At 55.6% G+C, this 22,013-nt stretch overlaps 2 protein-coding genes across 2 annotated transcripts in view; one reads left to right on the top strand and one right to left on the bottom strand.

The window, feature by feature from the left end:
* The window catches only part of MAP4K1 (mitogen-activated protein kinase kinase kinase kinase 1), a 28,158-nt gene extending 19,281 nt beyond the window's left edge, over window positions 1–8,877 (bottom strand). Inside the window, 11 exon segments of the mRNA XM_084770548.1 lie at window positions 422–503; window positions 602–664; window positions 2,158–2,289; window positions 3,784–3,856; window positions 3,984–4,026; window positions 4,259–4,306; window positions 4,405–4,460; window positions 6,856–6,920; window positions 7,824–7,914; window positions 8,080–8,137; window positions 8,307–8,877. Of these exon segments, the coding sequence (XP_084626674.1) occupies window positions 422–503; window positions 602–664; window positions 2,158–2,289; window positions 3,784–3,856; window positions 3,984–4,026; window positions 4,259–4,306; window positions 4,405–4,460; window positions 6,856–6,920; window positions 7,824–7,914; window positions 8,080–8,137; window positions 8,307–8,405 (810 nt within the window). The 5' untranslated portion in view covers window positions 8,406–8,877.
* A 694-nt stretch (window positions 8,878–9,571) lies between these two features.
* On the top strand, window positions 9,572–19,687 carry EIF3K (eukaryotic translation initiation factor 3 subunit K). The gene is made up of 8 exons (XM_084770565.1): window positions 9,572–9,758; window positions 11,176–11,274; window positions 14,015–14,135; window positions 14,730–14,804; window positions 15,530–15,596; window positions 16,115–16,192; window positions 18,130–18,255; window positions 19,623–19,687. Exons 1-8 carry the CDS (start codon window positions 9,700–9,702, stop codon window positions 19,652–19,654), a joined length of 657 nt encoding a protein of 218 aa, XP_084626691.1. The 5' UTR covers window positions 9,572–9,699; the 3' UTR covers window positions 19,655–19,687.
* Window positions 19,688–22,013: the final 2,326 nt, after the last annotated feature.

Raw genomic sequence — 22,013 nt, 5'->3', positions numbered from 1 at the left:
ATATAGCAAGCTTATGTATGAGGCTAGCCTGGGCTATATGCATATGAGACCATAACACACACACACACACACACACACACACACACACACACACACACACCTACAAAACAAGCAAACATAAAAGGAAACAATCGGGGTATTAATTTGGTTTGAGTTCCATTTTTTCCAGACAGGGTCTCGCGTAGCTCAGGCTAGCCTCGAACTCTCTATGTAACTAAAGGTGGCCTTGAACTTCCGACCCTCCTACCTCCTCAGTGCCGAGACTTGGCTTGTGCCACCAGGCCTGGATCTCTTAGTACAGTCTGGAGGGACTAGGGGTTTTGAACGGGTCATATCTAGATCTTGTGAGCCGAGGAATATTTGGGTAGCTTGGGGGTGGGGGGTGGGGCGGGGGGGGACAGGGCAGGGAGAGGTGGCTTACAGTGAGCATCTTGGTGGCACCGGGACGTTTCTTAGGGTTCTTAGTGAGGGTGACTTTGACAAAGTTGTGGAAGGCAGATGACCTTGAAGGGAAGAGGCCACGTCAGGGGTGAGGGGATCGGAGCCCTTCTCCTTACCCCACACACTCTCCCTCCGCCCGCCCTCTGGTCACCTCCCTTACCATCTCCCCTTTTCCTTTAGCCGAGGAGGCTGGTAGCCGCTCTTGGTCATGAGGAACAGAACCCTAGATGAGCAGGGAAGAACACGGGGTTCAGACCCCCATAGCTTCAGGAGTTCCCACATACAGGTGAGTCGGGAGCGATGCCTCAGCAGCTGCCGTGCAAGCCTGAGGACCTGAGTTCAAATCCCTAGGCCCCCTGTAAAACGCCGGGCATGCCTGTGCCTCTGGCGTTGTAGGGGTGGAGACAGGAGGATTCCTGGGACTTGCTGGCCACCAGCCTAGCTTCAAGATCAGAGAGAGACCCTGACCCAAGGGAAAGAGGGTGAAGTGGGACAGGACAGGACATGTGACGTCCTCGTCTGGCCTCCGCATGCCCACAGGTGTGTGCGCTCACGCACGAGCCCAAATACACAAAAAGAAGACAATTTTAAATAATTTTGGTGAGCTGAGAATATGGGCCTGTGACACGGCTCAGTGGGGGAAAAGCACCAGCTGCCATCTGAGGATCCCAAGTTCAATTCCCGGGGCACACAGAGTGGAAGCAGAGTATGAATTCCTGTAAATTGTCCTTCGACCTCCACCTGGGTGTAAACAAATATCCCGGGCGTGGTGGTGAGCATATAATCCCAGCACCTGGGAGGCAGAGGCAGGGGGATCGCTGTGAGTTCGAGGCCAGCCTGGTCTACAGAGCGAGTCCAGGATAGGCAAAGGCTACACAGAGAAACCCTGTCTCAAAAACTAAAAAGAAAAGAAAAGAAATACAGTTCCTGCTTTAAATCCAATATGCCCAACCCCCTCTTTGTTGGTGCATTGAGATAAGAGTGTGTTACGTAGGTCGGGCTATCCTCAAGCTACACCTTCTGCCTCAGCTACCTGCGTGCCGGGACCACAGGGCAGCCATGCCTGGGTGTGAAGGCTCCTTCTGAGAGAAGCTGTTTGTGATGTGCCTCCAGGTTGGGGACAGAGGGCCACCCCTGTAATGCCACCATGTGGGAGACTGAGGCAGAATCCAAAGCCAGCCTGGGCTATATAGTATAGGCCAGCCTGGGCTACAAAGTATAGGCCAGCCTGGGCTACATAGTATAGGCCAGCCTGGGCTACATAGTATAGGCCAGCCTGAGCTACACAGTATAGGCCAGCCTGGGCTACATAGTATAGGCCAGCCTGAGCTAAATAGTATAGGCCAGCCTGGGCTACAGAATATAGGCTGGCCTGGGCTACATAGGAAGATAGGGAGACCCTGCCCCAACGACAAACAGAAGATAGACATCCCTAGACCTGCGAGAGGCTGAGGCGAGAGGATCTGGGATGCACAGCTATGTAGGAAACTGGAGGCCAGCTGTGCCTCTAAACACCCTGCCCCCCCCCCCAAAAGATGGCGCCCACTGAGCTGGAGGCCTTGCCGTGCAAAGCTGAGAAAAGGCTTTCTATGCTCGGGCAGCCACAGGAGTGTCCCTAGGAACGGACCATGTGATAGGATGTGGGGACACGGACTGAAGGGCGGTGTGGGGGTCAGGCCCGGGCAGGGCCCCGTGAGCAGCGACCCCGGCCTTTACCTGAGAGGGTGCACGTCAAAGAGAGGGGGCTGGAGCTCGGCCAGTTCGATGGCCGTGATGCCGAGAGACCAGATGTCACAGAGCTCGTTGTACCCGCCCTTCAGGGCCACGGCTGCCACCTCTGGGGCCATCCTGCGGGCACAGACGCTCAGAGGTCAGGGAGGGAGGGGCCCAGGGACCGGAGAGAGGTGGGGCCAGGGAAAACGGGGGCACAGACAGAGCCAGGGGAGAGGGGCACCAAGGCAAAGTGGCAGAAGGAGTTAGGAAAGGAGAGTAGGGCAGGGGGGAGCTGGAAGGATGGTTTAGCGGGTAAGGGCACAGACTGCTCTTCCAGAGGACCCGGGTTCAAATCCCGGCATCTACATGGCAGCTCGCCCCTGTCTGTAACTCCATGATCTGACACCCTCACACAGACGCACATGCAGGCAAAACACCAATGCACATAAAATAAAAATAAGTGTTAAAAAGAAAGAAAAGAAAAGGACACTGTAGGGACACTAAGGGTCCTGGCACTCTAGAGGCTAAAGCAGGAGGTTGGGGCCTGAGCTACAGAGTGAGACACTACCTCCAAAAAAGGGAGAGAGGAGCCCGGCGGTGGTGGCGCACGCCTTTAATCCCAGCACTCGGGAGGCAGAGGCAGGCGGATCGCTGTGAGTTTGAGGCCAGCCTGGTCTACAAAGTGAGTCCAGGACCACCAGGGCTACACAGAGGGACCTTGTCTCAAAAAAAAAGGGGAGGGGGGTGGGAAGGGAGGAAAGGAGAGAAAGCGGTTGGGAGTGCGGCTTAGTGACACAGCAATGGTATTACACAGGCTCTACCTTCAGTCTCTACAACAAATTAGAGACAGAAACAGACAGAGCCACAGGCCCAGAAAACACAGAAATAGACTTAGGGACAGATAGGGATCAAGGTTAAAAAAAAAAACCTAACCCAAGCTGGGTATGGTGGTGTACACCTTTAATCCCAGCACTCGGAGGCAGAGGCAGAGGCAGAGGCAGAGGCAGAGGCAGAGGCAGAGGCAGAGGCAGGAGGATCGCTGTGAGTTCGAGGCCAGCCTGGTCTACAAAGAGAGTTCCAGGACAGCCAGGTCTATTACATAGAGAAACCCTGTGTCAGAAAAAAACAAAACGAAACAACAACAAAACCAAGCTGGGTGCCATGGTGGTAACATGCCTGTAATCCTAAAACTCAAAGAACTGGAGACAGGAGAATCAGGAGTTCAAGGCCAGCCTGAGCTATAGGACACACAGACAGACACACACGCACAAACACAAGCACACAGACACGCACACACACAGAGACATACACTCACACACAGACATATATACATGCACACACAGAGACACAGACATACACAGAGACACACACAGACACAGACATACACACACACACACATACATACACACACACACACATACACACACTCACTCCATTACAACCAGCACTGACATGGCGATCACTAAGAGAAGCAGACAGAAAGGGCCAGCAAGAGGCACGGGGTGAATGGAAAACTCAAAACGGAGTCAAATAGAAGGAAAGCATCTTTACTAGGAGGCGGAGCCAAGGCCTCCCTGGGGGACCGAGATGTCACTATTCCCACCCAGCCGCCCAGCCAGCACCCCTCACCAGTACGGTGTCCCAATGAAAGAGAGGCGCCTGGCCAATGTCGCCCCGATCTGGGCTGAGATCCCAAAGTCGGCTGGAGGCGGAGACATAAACAGGGTGTGTCTACGTCATCCCTTTCTCAACCTCCCAGGGCTCCCTAGGCGCCCCCACCACCCCCCGCCCCCTGCCTCCCCGCCCCCCCCCCTCCGAGCCACACTCACCCAGCCTAACCTCCCCGGAGTCATTGATGAGGATGTTGGCCCCCTGGGGACCACAGGAGGGGTCAGAAGCTGTCAGCAGAGAACCCCCTTCCCCAGCTCCGCTCCACGGTCCCACCCTGTGACCCCACTGTAAAGCTCAAACTCTCAGGGGTTCTAGCCCCGCCCCACCGCCCCCCCCAGCGCTCCACCTTTTGCATCCCGTGACCCCACCTGAAAGCCCAAACTCTCATGGGTTCTAGCGCCCCCCCCCAGTGGCACCCTTGTCCCTAGTCCACCTTGATGTCTCGGTGTATTTTCTTCTGTGAGTGCAGGTAGGCCAGTCCCTGGGGAGAGATGTGAACACGGGGTTGGTGTCCAATGCTCACTTTGAGGGGGCGGGGCGGGGGGGGGGAGAAGTGGGGGGCCGCTGGTGCCTTCTTACCTGGAGCACTTCCCGGCAAACGTAGCTGATCTGGAGCTCAGACAGAGAGCCAGTCACTGCAAAAGTCATCCCAGCCGGGCAAGGTGTTGGGAGAGGAGTCAGGAATCCTGGCTCACAGGGGTCCCCAGCCCTCCCTCCACCCCTGGCATCGGAGAGAATGACCAAAGAGGAGGGGACCCTGGATGGGACAAGTAGAAAGGGGAGAGAGAGGGTGGTGGCTGCCTGAAAGGTGATGAGCCAAGCACGGGCGCTCTTGCCTGTCATCCTACTACTTTGGAAGGCTGAGGCAGGAGGGTTGCCCTGAGTTTGAGAGATAGCCTGGGCCATAAACCAATATCCAGGCCAGTGTCAGGGCTACAGAGATAGGCCTGTTCCCAAAACAACCAGGAGTGTGTGTGCAAGGCAGGGGAGAGAGAGAGACAGATGAATATGCAGCTACAGGCAGAGAGAGGCCGTCACTCAGCAAAGTTACACCAGTCCTACTCTGTGCCAGGTCCTGGAGACACAGCTATAAACCAGATAGTCATCCCAAAAGGCTCGGGGTTTGGCTCAGTGGTAGAGCCCCTGCCTAGAATACTCCAGTGAGGGGCTGGGGTGTGGCTCAGTGGTAGAGCCCCTGCCTAGAATCCCCCAGTGAGGGGCTGGGGCGTGGCTCAGTGGTAGAGCCCCTGCCTAGAATCCCCCAGTGAGGGGCTGGGGGTGTGGCTCAGTGGTAGAGCCCCTGCCTAGAATCCCCCAGTGAGGGGCTGGGGTGTGGCTCAGTGGTAGAGCCCCTGCCTAGAATCCCCCAGTGAGGGGCTGGGGGTGTGGCTCAGTGGTAGAGCCCCTGCCTAGAATCCCCCAGTGAGGGGCTGGGGTGTGGCTCAGTGGTAGAATCCCTGCCTAGCATGTGAGAGTCCCTGGGTTCATTACTAGCATGTGCATATGCAAACACACACACACAGATAAGCCCCTGCTTTCATGGAGGGGAAACCACATATAAGATGGTAAGGCTGGAGGAAGGCCTCAGTGCTAGACCTCTTGTCTGTAATTTCCCAATTTAATAAGAAATAAGGAAAAACACATAACGTAAGATGCTACTATGCTAATTAATTAGCAAGAAGAACCAGCCCAAAGCAGCAGCAGGAAACGTGTGTGTCAAGTGTTGTAACACATCACAGGTGCTGGTCAGCACGGCTACTCCACAAAGCAGGAGCGAGGACGTGATGGGTCGCATTCTGCAGGAGGGAAAAGAGTGAGGGCCTGAGGCAGGAGACAATGCGGAGCGAGCAGCTTCCCCCGGAGGACACTGGGAGTCCTGGAGTCTCTGGCTGGGGTGCTGCCAGGGCAGGCAGCAAGCGCAAGGGCAGAGGTAGAGAGGGCGACCCAGCGGCAGGGCAGAGAAACAGACAACAGAGACCAAATGCAGGCAGACAGCCATAGTCTGGAAGAGAGCGACAGGCAGGGTTAGCGAAGGGACAAGAAAAAGATGAGACGGAGGGTGCTGGGCCGACAGCGGGTTTTATACAATGGCTGGAGGAGTCACTTCTACGTGCAGGCCTCAGTTTCCCATTCTGGGGTAGGTTTTGTGTTGCCCGGATGTAACCAGAACCTCAGTCCATCCGGCCAGGCAAGCCTTCTACCACTGAGCTATAGAGCTCGATCTTACATTTGAGGCCTTGGGCTATGGAGGGAGTTAGACAGAAAGACAGAGGTGGATGTCAGAACTTCAGAGAGGGCTGAGGTGGCAGCTACACAAAAGGCCGAGGTAGTGAGAGCTCAAGTTCAAGGCCAGCCTGGGCAACCCCATTGAGATTCTGTCTCAAAAGAGTAAGTCAAAAGAGGGTTAGGGAAACATCTAAGAGAAGTTGAGAAAATGTGATTTAGGAAAAAAAAAATTGCATACCTATAATTCTCAAAGAATAGATACATTAATTTAAATTTAGATTATCAGCTGGATGGTGGTAGCACACACCTTTAATCACAGCACTCGGGAGGCAGAGGCAGGTGGATCGCTGTGAGTTCGAGGCCAGCCTGGTCTACAAAGTGAGTCCAGGACAGCCAGGGCTACACAGACAGACCTTGTCTCAAAAAATGAATTAAAAAGAAAAAGAAAAGAAAGAAAAAGAAAATGCAGAAATGTCAACCCAACCCAGGAATACATTTTGACGAGGAAATATAGACACCCAGACAAAGAGACACAAAAGTAGAGGGGATTTGTTGCCTGGGGAGAGACAGGCAGGACCAGAAGGTGCTGGAGGCCAGGGTCGTCACAGGATCCCCAGCATCACTCAAGCAGGGTGGGGGTGGGGGGACAGTAGAGGGGAGTGGAGGGAGGCGGGGCCCCAGGGAGGGGCTCAGGGGCTCGAGGTGTGAAGTGTGGAGCAGGAAAGCAGTTCCCAGGACACAAGCACAGAGAGACAGGAGGGCAGGTGGTGAAGGCGGCCTGGGTGCTCTTGTCCTTCCTCTAACCTTGGTAGATGTCCTGGAGGGAGCCAGCTCCACAGAACTCCATGCAGATCCAGAGTTTCTGCAGCCTATGGGGCCGAAAGAGCAGGGGTGGCAACCATAGTGATGCCTCGAGGTGCGCTCTCTCTCTCTCTCTCTCTCTCTCTCTCTCTCTCTCTCTCGCTCTCTCTCTCTCTCTCTCTCTCTCTCACACACACACACACACACACACACACCACCCTCCCCCTCCCCCCCAGCCCACCAGAGAAGTGTCCTCTTCCCGTGACAGAGGATGGGATGTGCCAGGAAGTAAGCACACTCTGGCGCAATCCGACTACAATTTAGGTCTTGGGGTTCCAAGCCCAGGGCGCCCCTCTGCCATCCCAGGCTAACTGAGGGGACGGGGCAGAGAGCTCACCGAGAAGCAGACAGAACAGAGAGCCCCGGGGTTTGAGGAGCAGATGTCATTTTGGGGGAGGGGGCAAATTCTTTGGAGCCAAAGAATTTGGGGGTTCCAAGCAGAGTGAAAATGAGGGATGCAGCTGGGCAGTGGCGGCACACGCCTTTAAACTCAGCCCTCGGCAAAGGCAGGTGGATCGCTGTGAGTTCGAGGCCAGCCTGGTCTACAAAGTGAGTCCAGGACAGCCAAGGCTACACAGAGAAACCCTGTCTCAAAATAATAATAATAATAATAATAATAATAATAATAATAATAATAATAATAATAATAATAATAATAGAAAATGAGGGATGCAGGGAGCAGACCAAGGACAAAGAAGGTTCTAGATTAGCCCTTAAATTAGGGAGTTTTCAGAGAAGTGGAGTTTCAGATTAGGAATAAGGCCGGGATGCCCCAGTTAAAGGCGAGGGTCCTGGGGTTGGAGGTCAGTCAAGTTAGGGTACCTGGGTCAGGAATGGAAGTTTAGGACTGGGGACCTGGTTAGGGGTGCCTAGTCAGAAATAAGGAGCTGGGGCTGGGGGCTGGGCATCACCAGAGGTAACTGCCATGGTAAGCCACGATGTTGGCATGCCGGCAAGTTTTCAACATGAGGATCTCCTTCTGGAGGGTGGAGACGTCATCATCTGTCAGGAAGGACAGGAGAGAAAAGGTGGCCACTGGCGGGGGGACGGGGGTGGGGGTGGAGGGCTTAAAGAAGTGTTCCCCCCACGTTCCCTGCAAGTACTTAGGGTAGGGCCGGGAGGGAGGGGGAGGGGAGGGGGGAGAAGAGTTTCTGAGGCCTTTCTCACCAGGCTCCATCTTCACCATCTTCAGAGCCACCAGGTCCTTAGACACCTTGTCGCGAGCCTTGTAAAGGGGGAAGTTGGCCATCAGGCAAGCTCCATAGTTTACCACCCTCAGCATCTCCCAGCCGAGAGGCCAAGGCCTAGCATCCTCTTGCACGCCCGTTCGTCGGCCTTCGCCCCAGCTCTCTCGGGGTTTGACGGGGCTTGAAGGGGCAGAAGGGCTTCCTCACCTTGAAGACTTCTCCATAGGTTCCGCCGCCCAGTCGCTGCAGGAGATCATAGTGTTCCCGGGGGTCCTTAGTAAAGATGTCGGGGTCCACAAGGGCCATCCCTGGAGGCCGGGGCTGGGCCAGCAGCCAGGGTTGAGGGGGTGGGGGGCCAGCAGGGGCCTCGGGGCTCGAGTTTGGTTATTACCCGGTGTCTCCACAAGTCTTGGGCCCGCCTTGACTCTGCGGGCTGTGGCCTTCCCCCTCCCCACTCTCGCTTCCTGCCCCAGCTGCAGGGCTGTACAGAGGGCTCCACCCCCCAGGTCCCTTGGGTTCCTGAAAGCCTGATTGCTTAGAGACCCACGGGACTCCCTTTTACCCCCCTGAAGGGCACTATGTAAAATAGTATGCAAAAGACCTTAATTGCAACCCCGGGGCTAACCTAGCACCCTCTCCCCAACGCTCTCCTATTCTGGGAGGAGTGACAAGTCACAGTTGAACCTCGGCTAGGTAGTTGAAGCTTTGGAGTCAAGCCAGAGCGTTGCGCGTGTGCACGACGCTGGCTAAGTAGCACATAGGCCTGTTTGCCCGTGACACGTACCTACGTGTCACTTTTAAGTGACAGCTTACGCTCAGGGCACCTGCCCACATTGGCACGTGCAGGTGCATGGCGCCTCGAGTGTGTGCAGTCTGTAGCAGGCGTGGGACACTTGCGAGGAGCCCCTACCAGGAGCCTGATGGAGACTCCGGGGTGCCACACGGCAGGGATGCAGGGACCCATTCGGAGCAGAGCAGTGTGGCATCCCAGGGGCTGGGACCACGGTCTGGGACTTAACAGTGAGGAAGTGAGAATACTACACACACACCACACACACACACACACACACACACGCCTTCGCGCGCCTACACGCGTTTACGGCTACGCATGCGCTCGCAGAACCCCCCGACGCCTTTGCCTAGACCTCCAGCGCACGCGCGTCCGGAGCTTAAGCACAAGGTTTGGGCGGCCCGGGAAAACTCGGCCCCGCCTCCCTGCGCCTGCGTAGTAAGGCAGACGAGACCTTTTCTCACGCCGTCGGTCCCAATTAAACGGAATGGGAACCGGGAAATAGGGCCCAGGACCAAGGCAAGCCAAGTATTGGTTCAGAACGGGATCCAAGAGGAGGGAATCCTCTTGAACGAGACCGATGCGCGTGTTCTAATTGCGACTGCTGGGGAAAGAGATCACGCGGCAGCCGGAAAACCGGGCGGATGCCAGAAGCGGGTTTCCTATTGCCTTCCTGGCGGAAGCTGGCGCGAGGGCGTGACGTAGTTTCCGCTTCCTTCGCGTCCTTTTCTCTCCCTTCCGGCCCGGGAGAAGCGCACACGGAGGCTGGTGTTCGACTCCCGCCGTGGGCTGCGGAGGACGGCAGTGATCATGGCGATGTTTGAGCAGATGAGAGCGAACGTGGGCAAGTTGCTGAAGGGTATCGACAGGTCTGAGCTCGGCTGGAGGGCGCGCTCTGGCCAGGCGGGGTGGGGAAGCCACACGCTCGCCCAGGGGTGGAGTTTCTCCGAGATTCTCTCCGTCGCTCCCTCAACCTTCTCTTTCCCGCCGCCTCAGACTCTCGGTGTCTCCTTAGTGTCACCCTTCTCTGCTCGTCTTGTCAACCATCCAGCGTAGTAATGTTCGCTGGTGTCTACCTCGGCTGGTGGGAACCGGGGGTGATGGAGACGGCGCCAGGCCCTGCTTCCCTGCACCCGTGCGACAGCAAGGGGTGGTGTTGGGGGGCAGTCAGCCCAGGGCAAGGGGCGGCGAGGGTGGTGTTGGGGGGCAGTCAAGCCAGGGCAAGGGGCGGCGGGGGTGGTGTTGGGGGGCAGTCGGCCCAGGGCAAGGGGCGGCGGGGGTGGTGTTGGGGGGCAGTCAGCCCAGGGCAAGGGGCGGCGGGGGTGGTGTTGGGGGGCAGTCAGCCCAGGGCAAGGGGCGGCGGGGGTGGTGTTGGGGGGCAGTCGGGCCAGGGCAAGGGGCGGCGGGGGTGGTGTTGGGGGGCAGTCGGGCCAGGGCAAGGGGCGGCGAGGGTGGTGTTGGGGGGCAGTCAGGCCAGGGCAAGGGGCGGCGGGGGTGGTGTTGGGGGGCAGTCAAGCCAGGGCAAGGGGCGGAGGGGGTGGTGTTGGGGGGCAGTCAGGCCAGGGCAAGGGGCGGCGGGGGTGGTGTTGGGGGGCAGTCAGGCCAGGGCAAGGGGCGGCAGGGGTGGTGTTGGGGGGCAGTCGGCCCAGGGCAAGGGGCGGCAGGGGTGGTGTTGGGGGGCAGTCAAGCCAGGGCAAGCCACGAACTGGTCTAGGCAGGCAGAGAATGGGACTGGGTCAGAGCTGGATCCAGGAGGTGGTGGTGGATGTACAGGAAGGCACAAAAAACAGGCTGCGGAGACTGGCCGAGGTTGGAGGCATCCTAGATGCCTACCCAGGGCTTTCAGTAGGTTTGAGTTTTGAGCGCGCTTTCTGGAGATTGTACAGTTGGTCAGCTGTCTAAAGGTAGGTCCAGTGGGGAGGGGGAGGGGGAGGACCAGCTTTATTTCCAAGATCGAATGGATGTCGACTTATTAAAGAGACATTAAGAGGAGGAATAACCCCTTGGGCCAGATTTAAAGCTGTCAGAAGAGAGTGATTTCAGGTTAACATTACAGTGGCCTGTTGGGCTCATAATGGGCCTGGCATCTGTTCTTGGCATCGCTCTGTTCCCCCAATCTGTCTGTCTGTGTCGCTGTCTCCCTCTTCCCTTTGAGACAGGTTTTCACCATATACCCCAGACTAGTCTCAACCTTGCAATCCTCCTGCCTCGGCCATCCCCAGGTGCTGGGATGGAAGGCACGCACCTCCACGCCAGGCAGTTTACTTCGTCTTGGTTCCCTTCCAGGTATAATCCAGAGAACTTGGCTACCCTGGAGCGGTATGTGGAGACACAGGCCAAGGAAAATGCCTATGACCTGGAGGCCAACCTAGCCGTCCTGAAACTGTGAGTGCCCGCCCCCCCTCCCTGCCCTCGGGCCAGCAGCTAGCCAGCAGGGTGCAGAGATGCTGCAGGATGTGGCTTCTCTTTGGTGTGCAGGCTAGGAAGCCGAGAAGGTCAGGGTAGGGTTTTTCTGTTGTGTTTTGTCTTTGACTTCAAAACATACTAAGCAGTTCTGTTGCTTGACGCATTGCCGAGAGCAAACATCTTTTTCTCGCTCACATGCCCCGCCCCATCAAACCCCCAGCTTAGGCAAGAAGCACCATTGAGCCCTCATGGCTTAGCTTTGGGTCCTTGCGTCCACATCGGCTGCTTGCACACCTGCTTGCCTCCAGATCAGCTTAGCTCAGCCGTGCTTGCCTTCAGCTCTGCTGAAACCGCGCAGCACAGGGCCTTCTGCACCAGGCATCTTCCTCTCGGGGCTGGGCTAATGCGGCCTTCCTTTGTTCTTTATTTTCATGTGTGTAGGAGGAGTAAGTGTGTGCCTGTGCGTGTGGAGGCTTGAGGTTGTCATTACCACCTTTTTATTCCTTGACTTGGGGGGGGGTGTCTCATGAATCCCAGAAGTCACCAACACAGCTGGTCTATGCTAACCAGCTTGTGTGTGTGTGTGTGTGTGTGTGTGTGTGTGTGTGTGTGTGTGTGTATTTAATTTTAATTTATGTACGTTGGTGTGAGGGTGTCAGATCTTGGAGTTACAGACAGTTGTGAGCTGCCATGTGGGTGCTGGGAATTGAACCCGGGTCCTTTGGAAGAACAGGCGGTGCTCTTAACCACTGAGCCATCTCTCCAGCCTGTAAGCAACTTGTTCTTGGGGTTCCCTTGTTTCTACTTTCAGAGACTGGAATCCCAGACAGGCTGCCGTGCCTCCCTGGCATAAATATTTGCTTTATTCCTTTTTGTTGTTGGTGGTGTTTTGTTGTTGTTGTTTCAAGACAGGGTCTCTGTGTAGCCCTGGCTGTCCTGGACTCACTTTGTAGACCAGGATGGCCTCGAACTCACAGCAATCCGCCTGCCTCTGCCTCCCTAGTGCTGGGCACTCAACTGCTTTATTCCTTTTAACTCATTCCTGCTTTATGAGTGAGGGTGACCATGGAGGTCCAAGGACAGCTTGGAGGGGTCAGTTTTTGCTTTCTACCTGTTTTGTTTTGTTCTTTGACACAGGGTCTCTACAATCCCTGGCTGTCCTGGAACTTGTTCTGTAGGGAAAACTGGTCTCCAGCTCACAGAGATCCACCTGCTTCTCTTTGCCTCATGAGCACTGGAGTTAAAGGTGTGCCCTCGCCCAGCACTCGGGAGGCAGAGGCAGGGGGATCGCTGTGAGTTCGAGGCCAGCCTGGTCTACAACGTGAGTGCAGGACAGCCAAGGCTACACAGAGAGACCCTGTCTCAAAAATCCCCCCACCCCCAAGAGAAGGAGCATGCCCTCCACCTCTTTCAGTTCCTGCCTCTTAAGGCTAACTGGCCTACACACTTCTAGAAGATTCTATTTCATTTTTTCCCCCCCAAGACAGGGTTTCTCTGTGTGGGAAGATTCTGTTTTCTATCTCACTGTTTGTAAGTCCTGAAATTGACTGACCTTGAGTCACTGAGGGATTCACACAGCGGGGTTTGACTAGCCGGGCCATCTCTCCCACCCCTTTTCTGGTTTGGTTTTTGTTTTTTTAAGGAAGGGTCCTGTAGCTCTCACGGACTTTGAACTTGCTATCAAGATGACTTTCAACTCTTCTTCTTCCCTGGGATTGTGAGCGGATGCCACCAAGCTTAGCTTCCCCCTAGACCTACCCTGTATTGTACTGTATCGGCTGGCCTCACACTCCTGGGGTTCTCCTGCCTCAGGCTTGCACTGCTGTGATCACAGGCATGGGCTAGGCACACCTAGCCGTCCTCCCATGCTTTCTTGACACACTCCCAGCTGTAGAACTTAGTTTTTCTGTTTTGGTTTGAATTGGGAGTCTCTCGCTATGCAGTTGTTGGCTCTACAACTTTTTTTTTCTCCTTAAAGACTTATTATACATACAGTGCTCTGCCTGCATGTACCCTTGCAGGCCAGAAGAGGGCGCCAGATCTCATTATAGGTGGCTGTGAGCCACCATGTGGTTGCTGGGGATTGAACTCAGGACCTCTGGAAGAGCAGACTCTTAACTGCTGAGCCACCTCTCCAGCCCCCCAGAACTTGTTATGTAGACCAGGCTGGCCTTGAACTCACAGAGGTCCACCTGCCTCTGCTGTTAGTTGTACCAGTTTATGTAGCCTTAGCTTTCATGTCTTTAAGATGGAGATGTCACAGCCCGGCTAAAGAGCCTTAACTCCCACTCCAAAATGCCGCTTCTGTTTGTGTTCCTTTGAGAGTTACATGACAGGGTCCACCCTGTTGTGTGGCTATGAACTTTACCTGCCCCTCTGGTCCAGAGCAGGGAAAGAAGTTAGTTACATAAACAATGCAGTTGAGACCCTGGAGAATGGCTCAGCAGTTAAGGGCACTGACTGCTCATCCAGAGGACCCGGGTTCAAACCCCAGCACCCACATGGCAGCTCACAACAAATCTTAAAAAGTAAAAATAAGCCGGCGTGGTGGTACATGCCTTTAATTCCAGCACTCGGGAGGCAGAGGCAGGCTGATGGCTGTGAGTTTGAGGCCAGCCTGATCTACAAAGTGAGTCCAGGACAGTCAAGGCTGCACAGAGAGACCCTGTCTAGAAAAACAAAAATCCACCGTTGCTGTGTCTCCGACTGTCCTCCTCAGGTACCAGTTCAACCCAGCCTTCTTTCAGACCACAGTCACCGCCCAGATCCTGCTGAAGGCCCTCACCAACCTGCCCCACACCGACTTCACTCTGTGCAAGTGCATGATTGACCAGGCACACGTATCCTTCCAGCGGCGCGGCCTGGAGGGGGCTAGGAAGCAGGCAATGGGTGGGGTGTCTGCGTGTGCCTGGGATGGGGTAGGGGTGGGGGGGCAGGCGGGGCTGGTGCCTGTCCTGGCATCAGCTGGATGCTGGTCAGCCTCTCGTGCTGTGAGGTGGTGCTGTGTCTCAGGAGTGCATATCGACGTCAAGTTCAACTTGTGGCTGTTCTCCCTTCCCTGTGTGGGTTCCAGGGGTTGCAGTCACGGGGTCTGCTGGACCATCGTGCTGGGTCAGAATTTTTCATTTATTCTTATTGCTGTGTTTATTTTGAGGCAGGCTCTTGCTGTATGACCCTGGCCGGCCTGGGACTTGCCATGTTAGCCCAGGCTGCGCCTGAACTCAGAGGTGCTCTGCCTCCCAAGTGATGTCAAAGTGTTAACCAAGCCCTCATCCATGTGAGGCGAGAAGTCAAGGGCTGAACTACTGAGCCCTCAACCCCATCCTAATAACCAGTTCTTGGGGGGAGGGGATGAGCAGCCGGAAGGGGGGGGGAGAGGGTTGGGCTAGACCCACCGGTTCCTCCGCCGTTTTCTTAACGCCTCCTGACGGCAGCAAGAAGAGCGGCCCATCCGACAGATCCTATACCTTGGTGACCTGCTGGAGACCTGCCACTTCCAAGCCTTCTGGGTAATGTCCTCTGGCTCCATGCTGGCTGGAGTGCTTGTCGAGCACCTGGGAGCCCCTGGCCCCCAGCCCCACCCAGCACTTCATAGACCGAGGCATGTCAGCACAGGCCTGTAATTGCAGAGCGTGGGGGGGGCATCAGAACAGCACAGAGAGGCCAGCCTGCCCGCATGAGCACCTGTCTCAAGCAAGCAAAAGCAGCGGTGCCTGCTGGGTAATGGGCCCTGCCCTCACTTTCGTCACATAGAGCCAGGACTGAATGAACACGTGGCGCAGGCTGACCCTGTCCTATTGCTCGGTGTCTTCAGTTCAAAACAAACGCTCTCTCATCTGTCTGAGCACTCTGCCTGCCCAGCCTTCACATGGGCAGCCACCCAGGGCAAGGCTGTGCTGGGCGGGTGGTCCCAGCCTGAGACATCAGAGCCCCAGGCCAGGGCCCACCTCACAGGGTTCTGTGATAGCCTGCACCCAGGCTGGTCACTCCTGCTATGTAGCTGAGGCTAGCCTTGAGCTCCTGACCCTGCTTCTGTCTCGGTACATGCAGCGTCGCTGCCACGGCCAGCAGTAGGTTTGCTTCCATGTTTGGTTTTGAGGTGGCTGTGCTGTACGCCAGGCTGACCTGGAGCCCGAGATCCTCCTGCCTCGGCCTCCAGAGCGTCTGCGCGCTTGCTGAGAGCACTGGCCGTAACCCTGCTAGTGTTGATACCGTGTCATTGTCCCTTGTGCAGCAAGCCCTGGATGAAAACATGGACCTGCTGGAAGGCATAACTGGCTTTGAAGACTCTGTCCGAAAATGTGAGTCCTTCTCAGTCCTCCTGAGCCTGGGTTCCTGAGGGGCCAGGGAGGGCGGCAGTCGCAGAGGGTCCTGAGAGATGGCCTCTTGTCACCATTCTGGAGGTGGTGGGACCCGGGAGAAGGGAGCCTAAAAATGAGGCAGGCTAAAGTCTCATGCAATAGCCAATTTTATTTAGAGCATCGGGCAATTTATATTTTGAAAGTTAAGCAGAATCTATGAGAAAAGGTCACACAGTTCAAGCCGTATCCAGTCACAAGGATAAAGTGTGCTTGGAAACGCTTTTTGAATAAAGAAAGTAAGCCGCTGTGTGTAATCTGAAGCAAGCCCGTTCCTATTTACTGTACCTGGGAGGGGCAGGAAAGCACATTCCAAGACCAAACCCGCGTTTAGAAGGAAGCGGAACAGGCCACAAGCCTCTTCCGGGTTCCTTGTAGTTTTCTCACAAGCATTCAGAATTCTCACACAGCCTGGCGCTTGTGCCCGCTGCCCCTGACAGTCTTTGTTTTGACTTCCGCAGTTATCTGCCACGTGGTGGGCATCACGTACCAGCGCATCGACCGCTGGCTGCTGGCGGAGGTGCTTGGAGATCTGACCGGTGGGTGAGGCCTGGTGCTGTGTGCATCTGTCTGAGAGGCACAGGGCGTTGGGGCCGGAGCCGCAGCCAGCTCAGAGAAGCCCGGCATGCCACTTCTAGGTCGTTATCTGGTCCAGAGACTGGGTAAAGGTTTGGGATAGGGTGCTGCCCTTTGCGTGTCCTGTGAGCCCAAGGCCAGCCAGAGCTACATAGCGAGATGCTTCCCCAAAAACACGTTGCTAGAGGCAGGTGGATCGCTGTGAGTTCGAGGCCAGCCTGGTCTACAGAGCGAGTCCAGGACAGCCAAGGCTACACAGAGAAACCCTGTCTCGAAAAAAAAAAAAAAAAAAGATGTTGCTGCCCTCACCAGCTGTGGTGTCTACCTGTAACCCCAACAGTACGATGCAGGAGGATTGTATGGAGTTCCAGGCCAGCCTGGGCTATAACCTAGGACTGCACCAACTGGTTACTGAGTTGAGTGACTGGGTCAGACAGTGGTCCTGATGCTGGTCCTCGTACTAAACACAAGAGCTCGGCCCTTTTGTCTTTTTGTTTTGAGACCGGGTTTTTCTGTTTAGCTCTGGCTATCCTGGAACTCACTCTGTAGACCAGGCTGGCCCAGAACTCGCAGCGATCCTCCTGCCTCTGCCTCCTGAGTGCTGGGATTAAAGGCGTCCACCACTGTCCAGCTTAAGAGCTCAGGCCTTTTTCATAGATGGAGCACAGTGGAAGCAGTAGGTATTTGCATCTTGAAGTAGTTGATACTGCACAGGGTAGTGAGGCTGCTTTAGAGGGACAGCATTTGTTAGGGCCCCCGTTCCTTGAGGTGGGCACCCCGAAAGGAAAGCAGATACTCCTTTCCTGTCTGTTGTGTACTGAGGACCTGGAACAGCATGACTGGGTGAGAAGGCTTCCTTCCCGTCCTGTGGGGCTCTTGGGAGGACCGTGGAGGTCTGTCGTGATCGGTAGGCTCTGAGGGTGCTGGCCTTGGTCACAATGATGTCTTTTTTTTTTTTTTTTTTTTGGTTTTTTGAGACAAGGTTTCTCTGTGTAGCCTTGGCTGTCCTGGACTCACTTTGTAGACCAGGCTGGCCTCGAACTCACAGCGATCCGCCTGCCTCTGCCTCCCGAGTGCTGGGATTAAAGGCGTGCGCCACCACACAATGACGTCCTTAAAGGGTCCCTCCAAACAGGCTGGAGAGATGGCTCAGCGGTTAAGAGCACTGTCTGTTCTTCCAAAGGTCCTGAGTTCAATTCCCAGCAACCACATGGTGGTTGCTATAATAGTCTGGCGCCCTCTCCTGGCCTGCAGGTGTATAGGGCAGAGCAATGTATACATAGTAATAAATAAATCCTTACAAAAAAAAAAGTCCCTCCAAATAGAAAATGTTGACATATTTGAGCTTGCAAAAAGAAACAGTGTGCCTGGTAAGAGGGTCTGGTGGGTGGGAGCCACCCTAGCACCCATGGCGGGCAGTTCACAAGCTCCAAGGAGTTCAGCACACTTTCTGGCCCTGAGAGACCTGTGTACATTCACACTTGCACACACACAGGAAGGTTGTTTAAAAGAAATAGAAAGGAACATTTAGCACCCTGGGGACACCCACTCTATAATCCCCAGTACCCACCTACACTGTATTGGGCTACATGAAATTCCACCTCAGAAACCCTATGTGAGCCGGGCGTGGTGGCGCACGCCTTTAATCCCAGCACTCGGGAGGCAGAGGCGGGCGGATCACTGTGAGTTCGAAGCCAGCCTGGTCTACAAAGTGAGTCCAGGACAGCCAAGGCTACACAGAGAGACCCTGTCTCAAAAAACCAAAAAAAAAAAAAAAAAAAAGAAACCCTATGTGAATAGGATAGAGACCAATGGCGCCCTCTGGTGGCCACATGGGGGACGTGCCCCAGAAGGCCCGCTTTGGCCTGGAGCCCTGATTGCCTTGCCGTGTCGTCTGCAGACAGCCAGCTGAAGGCATGGATGAGCAAGTACGGCTGGAGCGCCGACGAGTCCGGGCAGATCTTCATCTGCAGCCAGGAGGAAAGCATTAAGCCCAAGAACATCGTGGAGAAGATCGACTTTGACAGTGAGTGGCCTGGGGCCGCGGGCCTGGGCAGGGCATGGCGCCCTAGGCCGAGCCGCGTGAGGGGGCTGAGATTGTGTGCGCCGCGCCGTTCATGGAGAGTCAGGGCTGCCAGGCGGCCTGCCCTGCTCTGAGGCCTCCCCTGGCTTGCTCACTGTCTTTGGTTTGGGTTGGGTTTTAAGAGGGTTTCTATGTCGCGCTGGCAATCCCACAGGCCAGGCTGGCCTTCTTGAACGCAGAGCTGCGTCCTCTCCTTCGCCAGTGCTGGGATCCCACCCCACCTTTTCTAGGTCTTTCCGGGACTCAGAGTGTCCTGTGCCTGCTGGGCCCAGGGCTGCCTTAGGCCCGAGGCGCTGTTCCTGCTTCCCAGCCGCCTGTGCCAGGGTAGCCTTGCTGCTCTGTGCCTCCTTTGTCACCTCAAAAGGCAAGCGTCCCGTTCCTCGTGAGTCATCCGGGAGCTGACTGAAACGTCGTGGCACCTGCCTCCTATCGTGTAGGGCGCTCAGCCAAGGGCACAGAGCTCAGTCGGTGTGGCTGACAGCAGCCAACGTCATGCCTTGAGTAAACAGACTTACCCAAAAAGAGCAAAAGGCAGGTGCGGTGGCAAGTGACTTTAGTCTCAGCACTCAGGAGGCGGGAGGTTCAGGGCCAGCCTGGGTTACCATGTAAGCTACTGCCTTTAAATAAGTCATAACTAAGTACGTTTAGCTAGGTGCCTGCACCACCCTTCTGTCCGTCTGAGCAAATGTGGCGAAGGGAGAAGGACAGGGACAGGCTTCCTCCTGGGTCTCCTCATTCTCCCAACTGTGGCTCTAGTGAGTGACCCAGCCAGGGTTCAGCAGCCAGCGTGAGTGTCAGTGAGCGGTGTCACTTCCAGGCTGGGCACCCTGAGCTGTACAGGCCGTGTTCACCATGTTTGGGGCTCAGCGTCCGTTGGCAGTCCACAGTCTGCACTACAAGGAACTAGGACGGGGCGACCTGTGCACAGTACTTAGTGCTAACGTGTGTTCCAGCACTTGCTTAGCCCTGTGATCCTGTACAGTAGATGCTGTATGCAGATGGGGAAACTAAGGCACCGAGCTATTAAGTGACAGATCCAAGACCTCCAAATGCCTTTGTGATGACCGACCTGGCCCTGAGGGGAGGTGGTTCTCGCCCCCACCCCCATACATTTACCATTTTATAGCCGGGCGGTGGTGGCGCACGCCTTTAATGCCAGCACTCGGGAGGCAGAGGAAGGTGCGTCTCTGTGACTTTCAGGCCAGCCTGGTCTACAAAATGAATCCAGAATAGCCAAGGCTCCACAGAGGAACCCTGTCTCAAAAAAACAAAACGAAACTAAATTTATAATGTTCTCTCCTTCTCAACAGGTGTGTCCAGCATCATGGCCTCCTCCCAGTAACTGTGTGCATTTAATAAAGCTGTGTTCGCTCCACCCTGTTGTCTCCCACCTCTGTCCTCAGAACCCCAGCTTGTGCCCCAGCTGGGTCCTTCCCTCCTGGGTGTCCCCCCCATGTCACTTCCTCCTTTGCCCCACCCTGCCGCCTCTCCCTGCCTGCCCTCCTTCCTGACCTGTGAGTCACCGCAGATGAGGTAGGCAGAGGAAGCGAATGACCTGGAGAGCTGCCGCCCTGGGCTCTCGGGAGAGTGGAGAGCAGGCTTTGTGTCCCTGACAAGTCACCTGCTTCTGAGCATCTGCGTCCTTATATGGCAAAGAGTACGGAGCCCAGCTGGGTGGCGCACGCCTTTAATCCCAGCACTCGGAATGCACAGGCAGGTGGATGGATGAGAATGCGAGGCCAGCCTGGTCTACAAAGCACATCCAGGATAGCCAAGGCTACACAGAGGAAAACACACACACACACGGAGAGAGAAAGGCATCTCAGCAGGGTGGCTTCTGGGGAGCTTAGGGCTGGGAGCGGCAGCTCTTGGGAGGTGCGGCCAGGGAGGTCAGAAGTAACAAGTTACCTTAAACTGGGGCAGACTCTGTCTTTAAAGGGGAGGAGGGGGAGGTTCAGTCCGTGAACTCAACTGAATTAAAAAGATGTGGTGCCTCACACTTTTTACCCGCCAACACTTGGGGGCACCCTATGTCTCTGACCCAATTGGTGAGCTCCAAGTTAAGGGAGGGACCCTGATTTAACTGGGGCCGCAGCTGTAGTTGACGTGGGTTCAGTCCCCGGCATCACAAGGAACACAGCTTTAATTCCGGTCTTTGGTAGGCTGACCCCCCATGTGCCCGTGTGTGCACACACGTCACACTCGACTTGAAGTCCCTCTATCCGCCCCTTTGACTGTTCCTGTCAGTGATCCAAAACGAGTCACCGAGGAAACAGACCAGGAAGCAAGCGGGAGCCATCATGCCCTTTAGACTGCAGGTCCCTCAGGGTTGTTGGCTGGCCTTTATGGTGGTGTTCGGATTGGAAAGGTTACCAGACTGCCCGCCCGCCGAGTCAGCCACCCGGTTCTTGTCACACCCAAAGCATTACAGGAATTCTGACCAAGTGACCTTGAGCAGTTTGAACAGTTGATTTCTGTGCATGCAGGGACAGGGGTGAGGTGAGTGGAGATAAAAGTGACCCAGTAGATGTTCATCCCGCGCCACTCCAGCCTGTGAAAGGACTGCACGCCTGCGGAACCCTCCCGTGGAGCTAGCACTCACCCCACATAACTAGGATCCCATCCCATCCTGGAGAGCCAGGGTGGGGCCGGCACCCTTTGCTCAGGTCTTCAGACTGACCTGAGCAGCCACCAGGAACTAGAAGGCGCCCTCCTAGCCTTGGGGACAGAGTAAATATAGGACTGCTGTTCCTGAAAGTCAGCTGTGAGGTGCTGTAGGAGGGAAGCCTGGTATGCCGCCCCGCCCGCCGCCAGCCATCTTTCGGGCCATCCCTGGGCGGGGTTGACAGCCAGGCCTCCGCCCGCAGATACTCTTGCATAGGATGTAACTGGAACACCTGGGCATGGCTGCTCAGCTGGAGAAATGACCTCCCGTCCTTTGGCAGTCCCAGCTGGTCCTTTCTCTAGCCCTGACCAAGGACTGCTGAGCAGTCGCAGACCGGTGGCTTGTGAGCTTTGGTTTATTGGCTGGAGTGTGTGTGTATATTTGTGTGTGTTCTTTTGAGTTAGTACCTACACCGGGCATGGTGGTGCGCACCTTTAATCCCAGCACTCGGGAGGCAGAGGCAGGTGGATCGCTGTGAGTTCGAGGCCAGCCTGGTCTACAGAGGAAGTCTAGGACAAGCCAAGGCTATGCAGAGAAACCCTGTCTCAAAAAAAAAAAAAATAATAAAAATTGGTGTTGGACAGACGGGTCAGTGATTAAGAGCACTGGCTGCTCTTGTAGAGAACCCCAGTCCAGTTCCTGAACCCACATGGTGGCTAGTTTCAGGACGTTTCTGCGGGGACCAGGTGTTCACATAGTGCGTGCACATGTATGTAAGCAAACAGCGCACACAGGTCAGTCTTAATGAACTAACCAGCACCTGTGGTTATTTATAGCAGCCCCTAGGAGGACTTGGTCCTTAACAGTCGTTCCCTGAGTAGGAGGAAGTGCACGAGGCTCTCCATCTTCATCTGCCACCCCCGCCCCCACACCATGTATATAGAATTTGTTAGCACTCAGTGACCGACCGTGGTGACCGGTGAGGACCATTTCATGCAAACGTCACTGTTTGGGCTGGGAGTCTCAGGTGCCTACCGTTAGTGTGCCAGAGGGCTGCTGGCCAGTTGTACCCTCGGCGGGAGTTCCGGGCCAAGCA

This window comes from Acomys minous (genome assembly GCF_964271855.1).
Source record: "Acomys minous genome assembly, chromosome: 20".
Taxonomy (NCBI): Eukaryota; Metazoa; Chordata; class Mammalia; order Rodentia; family Muridae; genus Acomys; species Acomys minous.
Note: the sequence above shows the minus strand (reverse complement) of the source record. Positions and strands in the feature narration are given on the sequence as shown.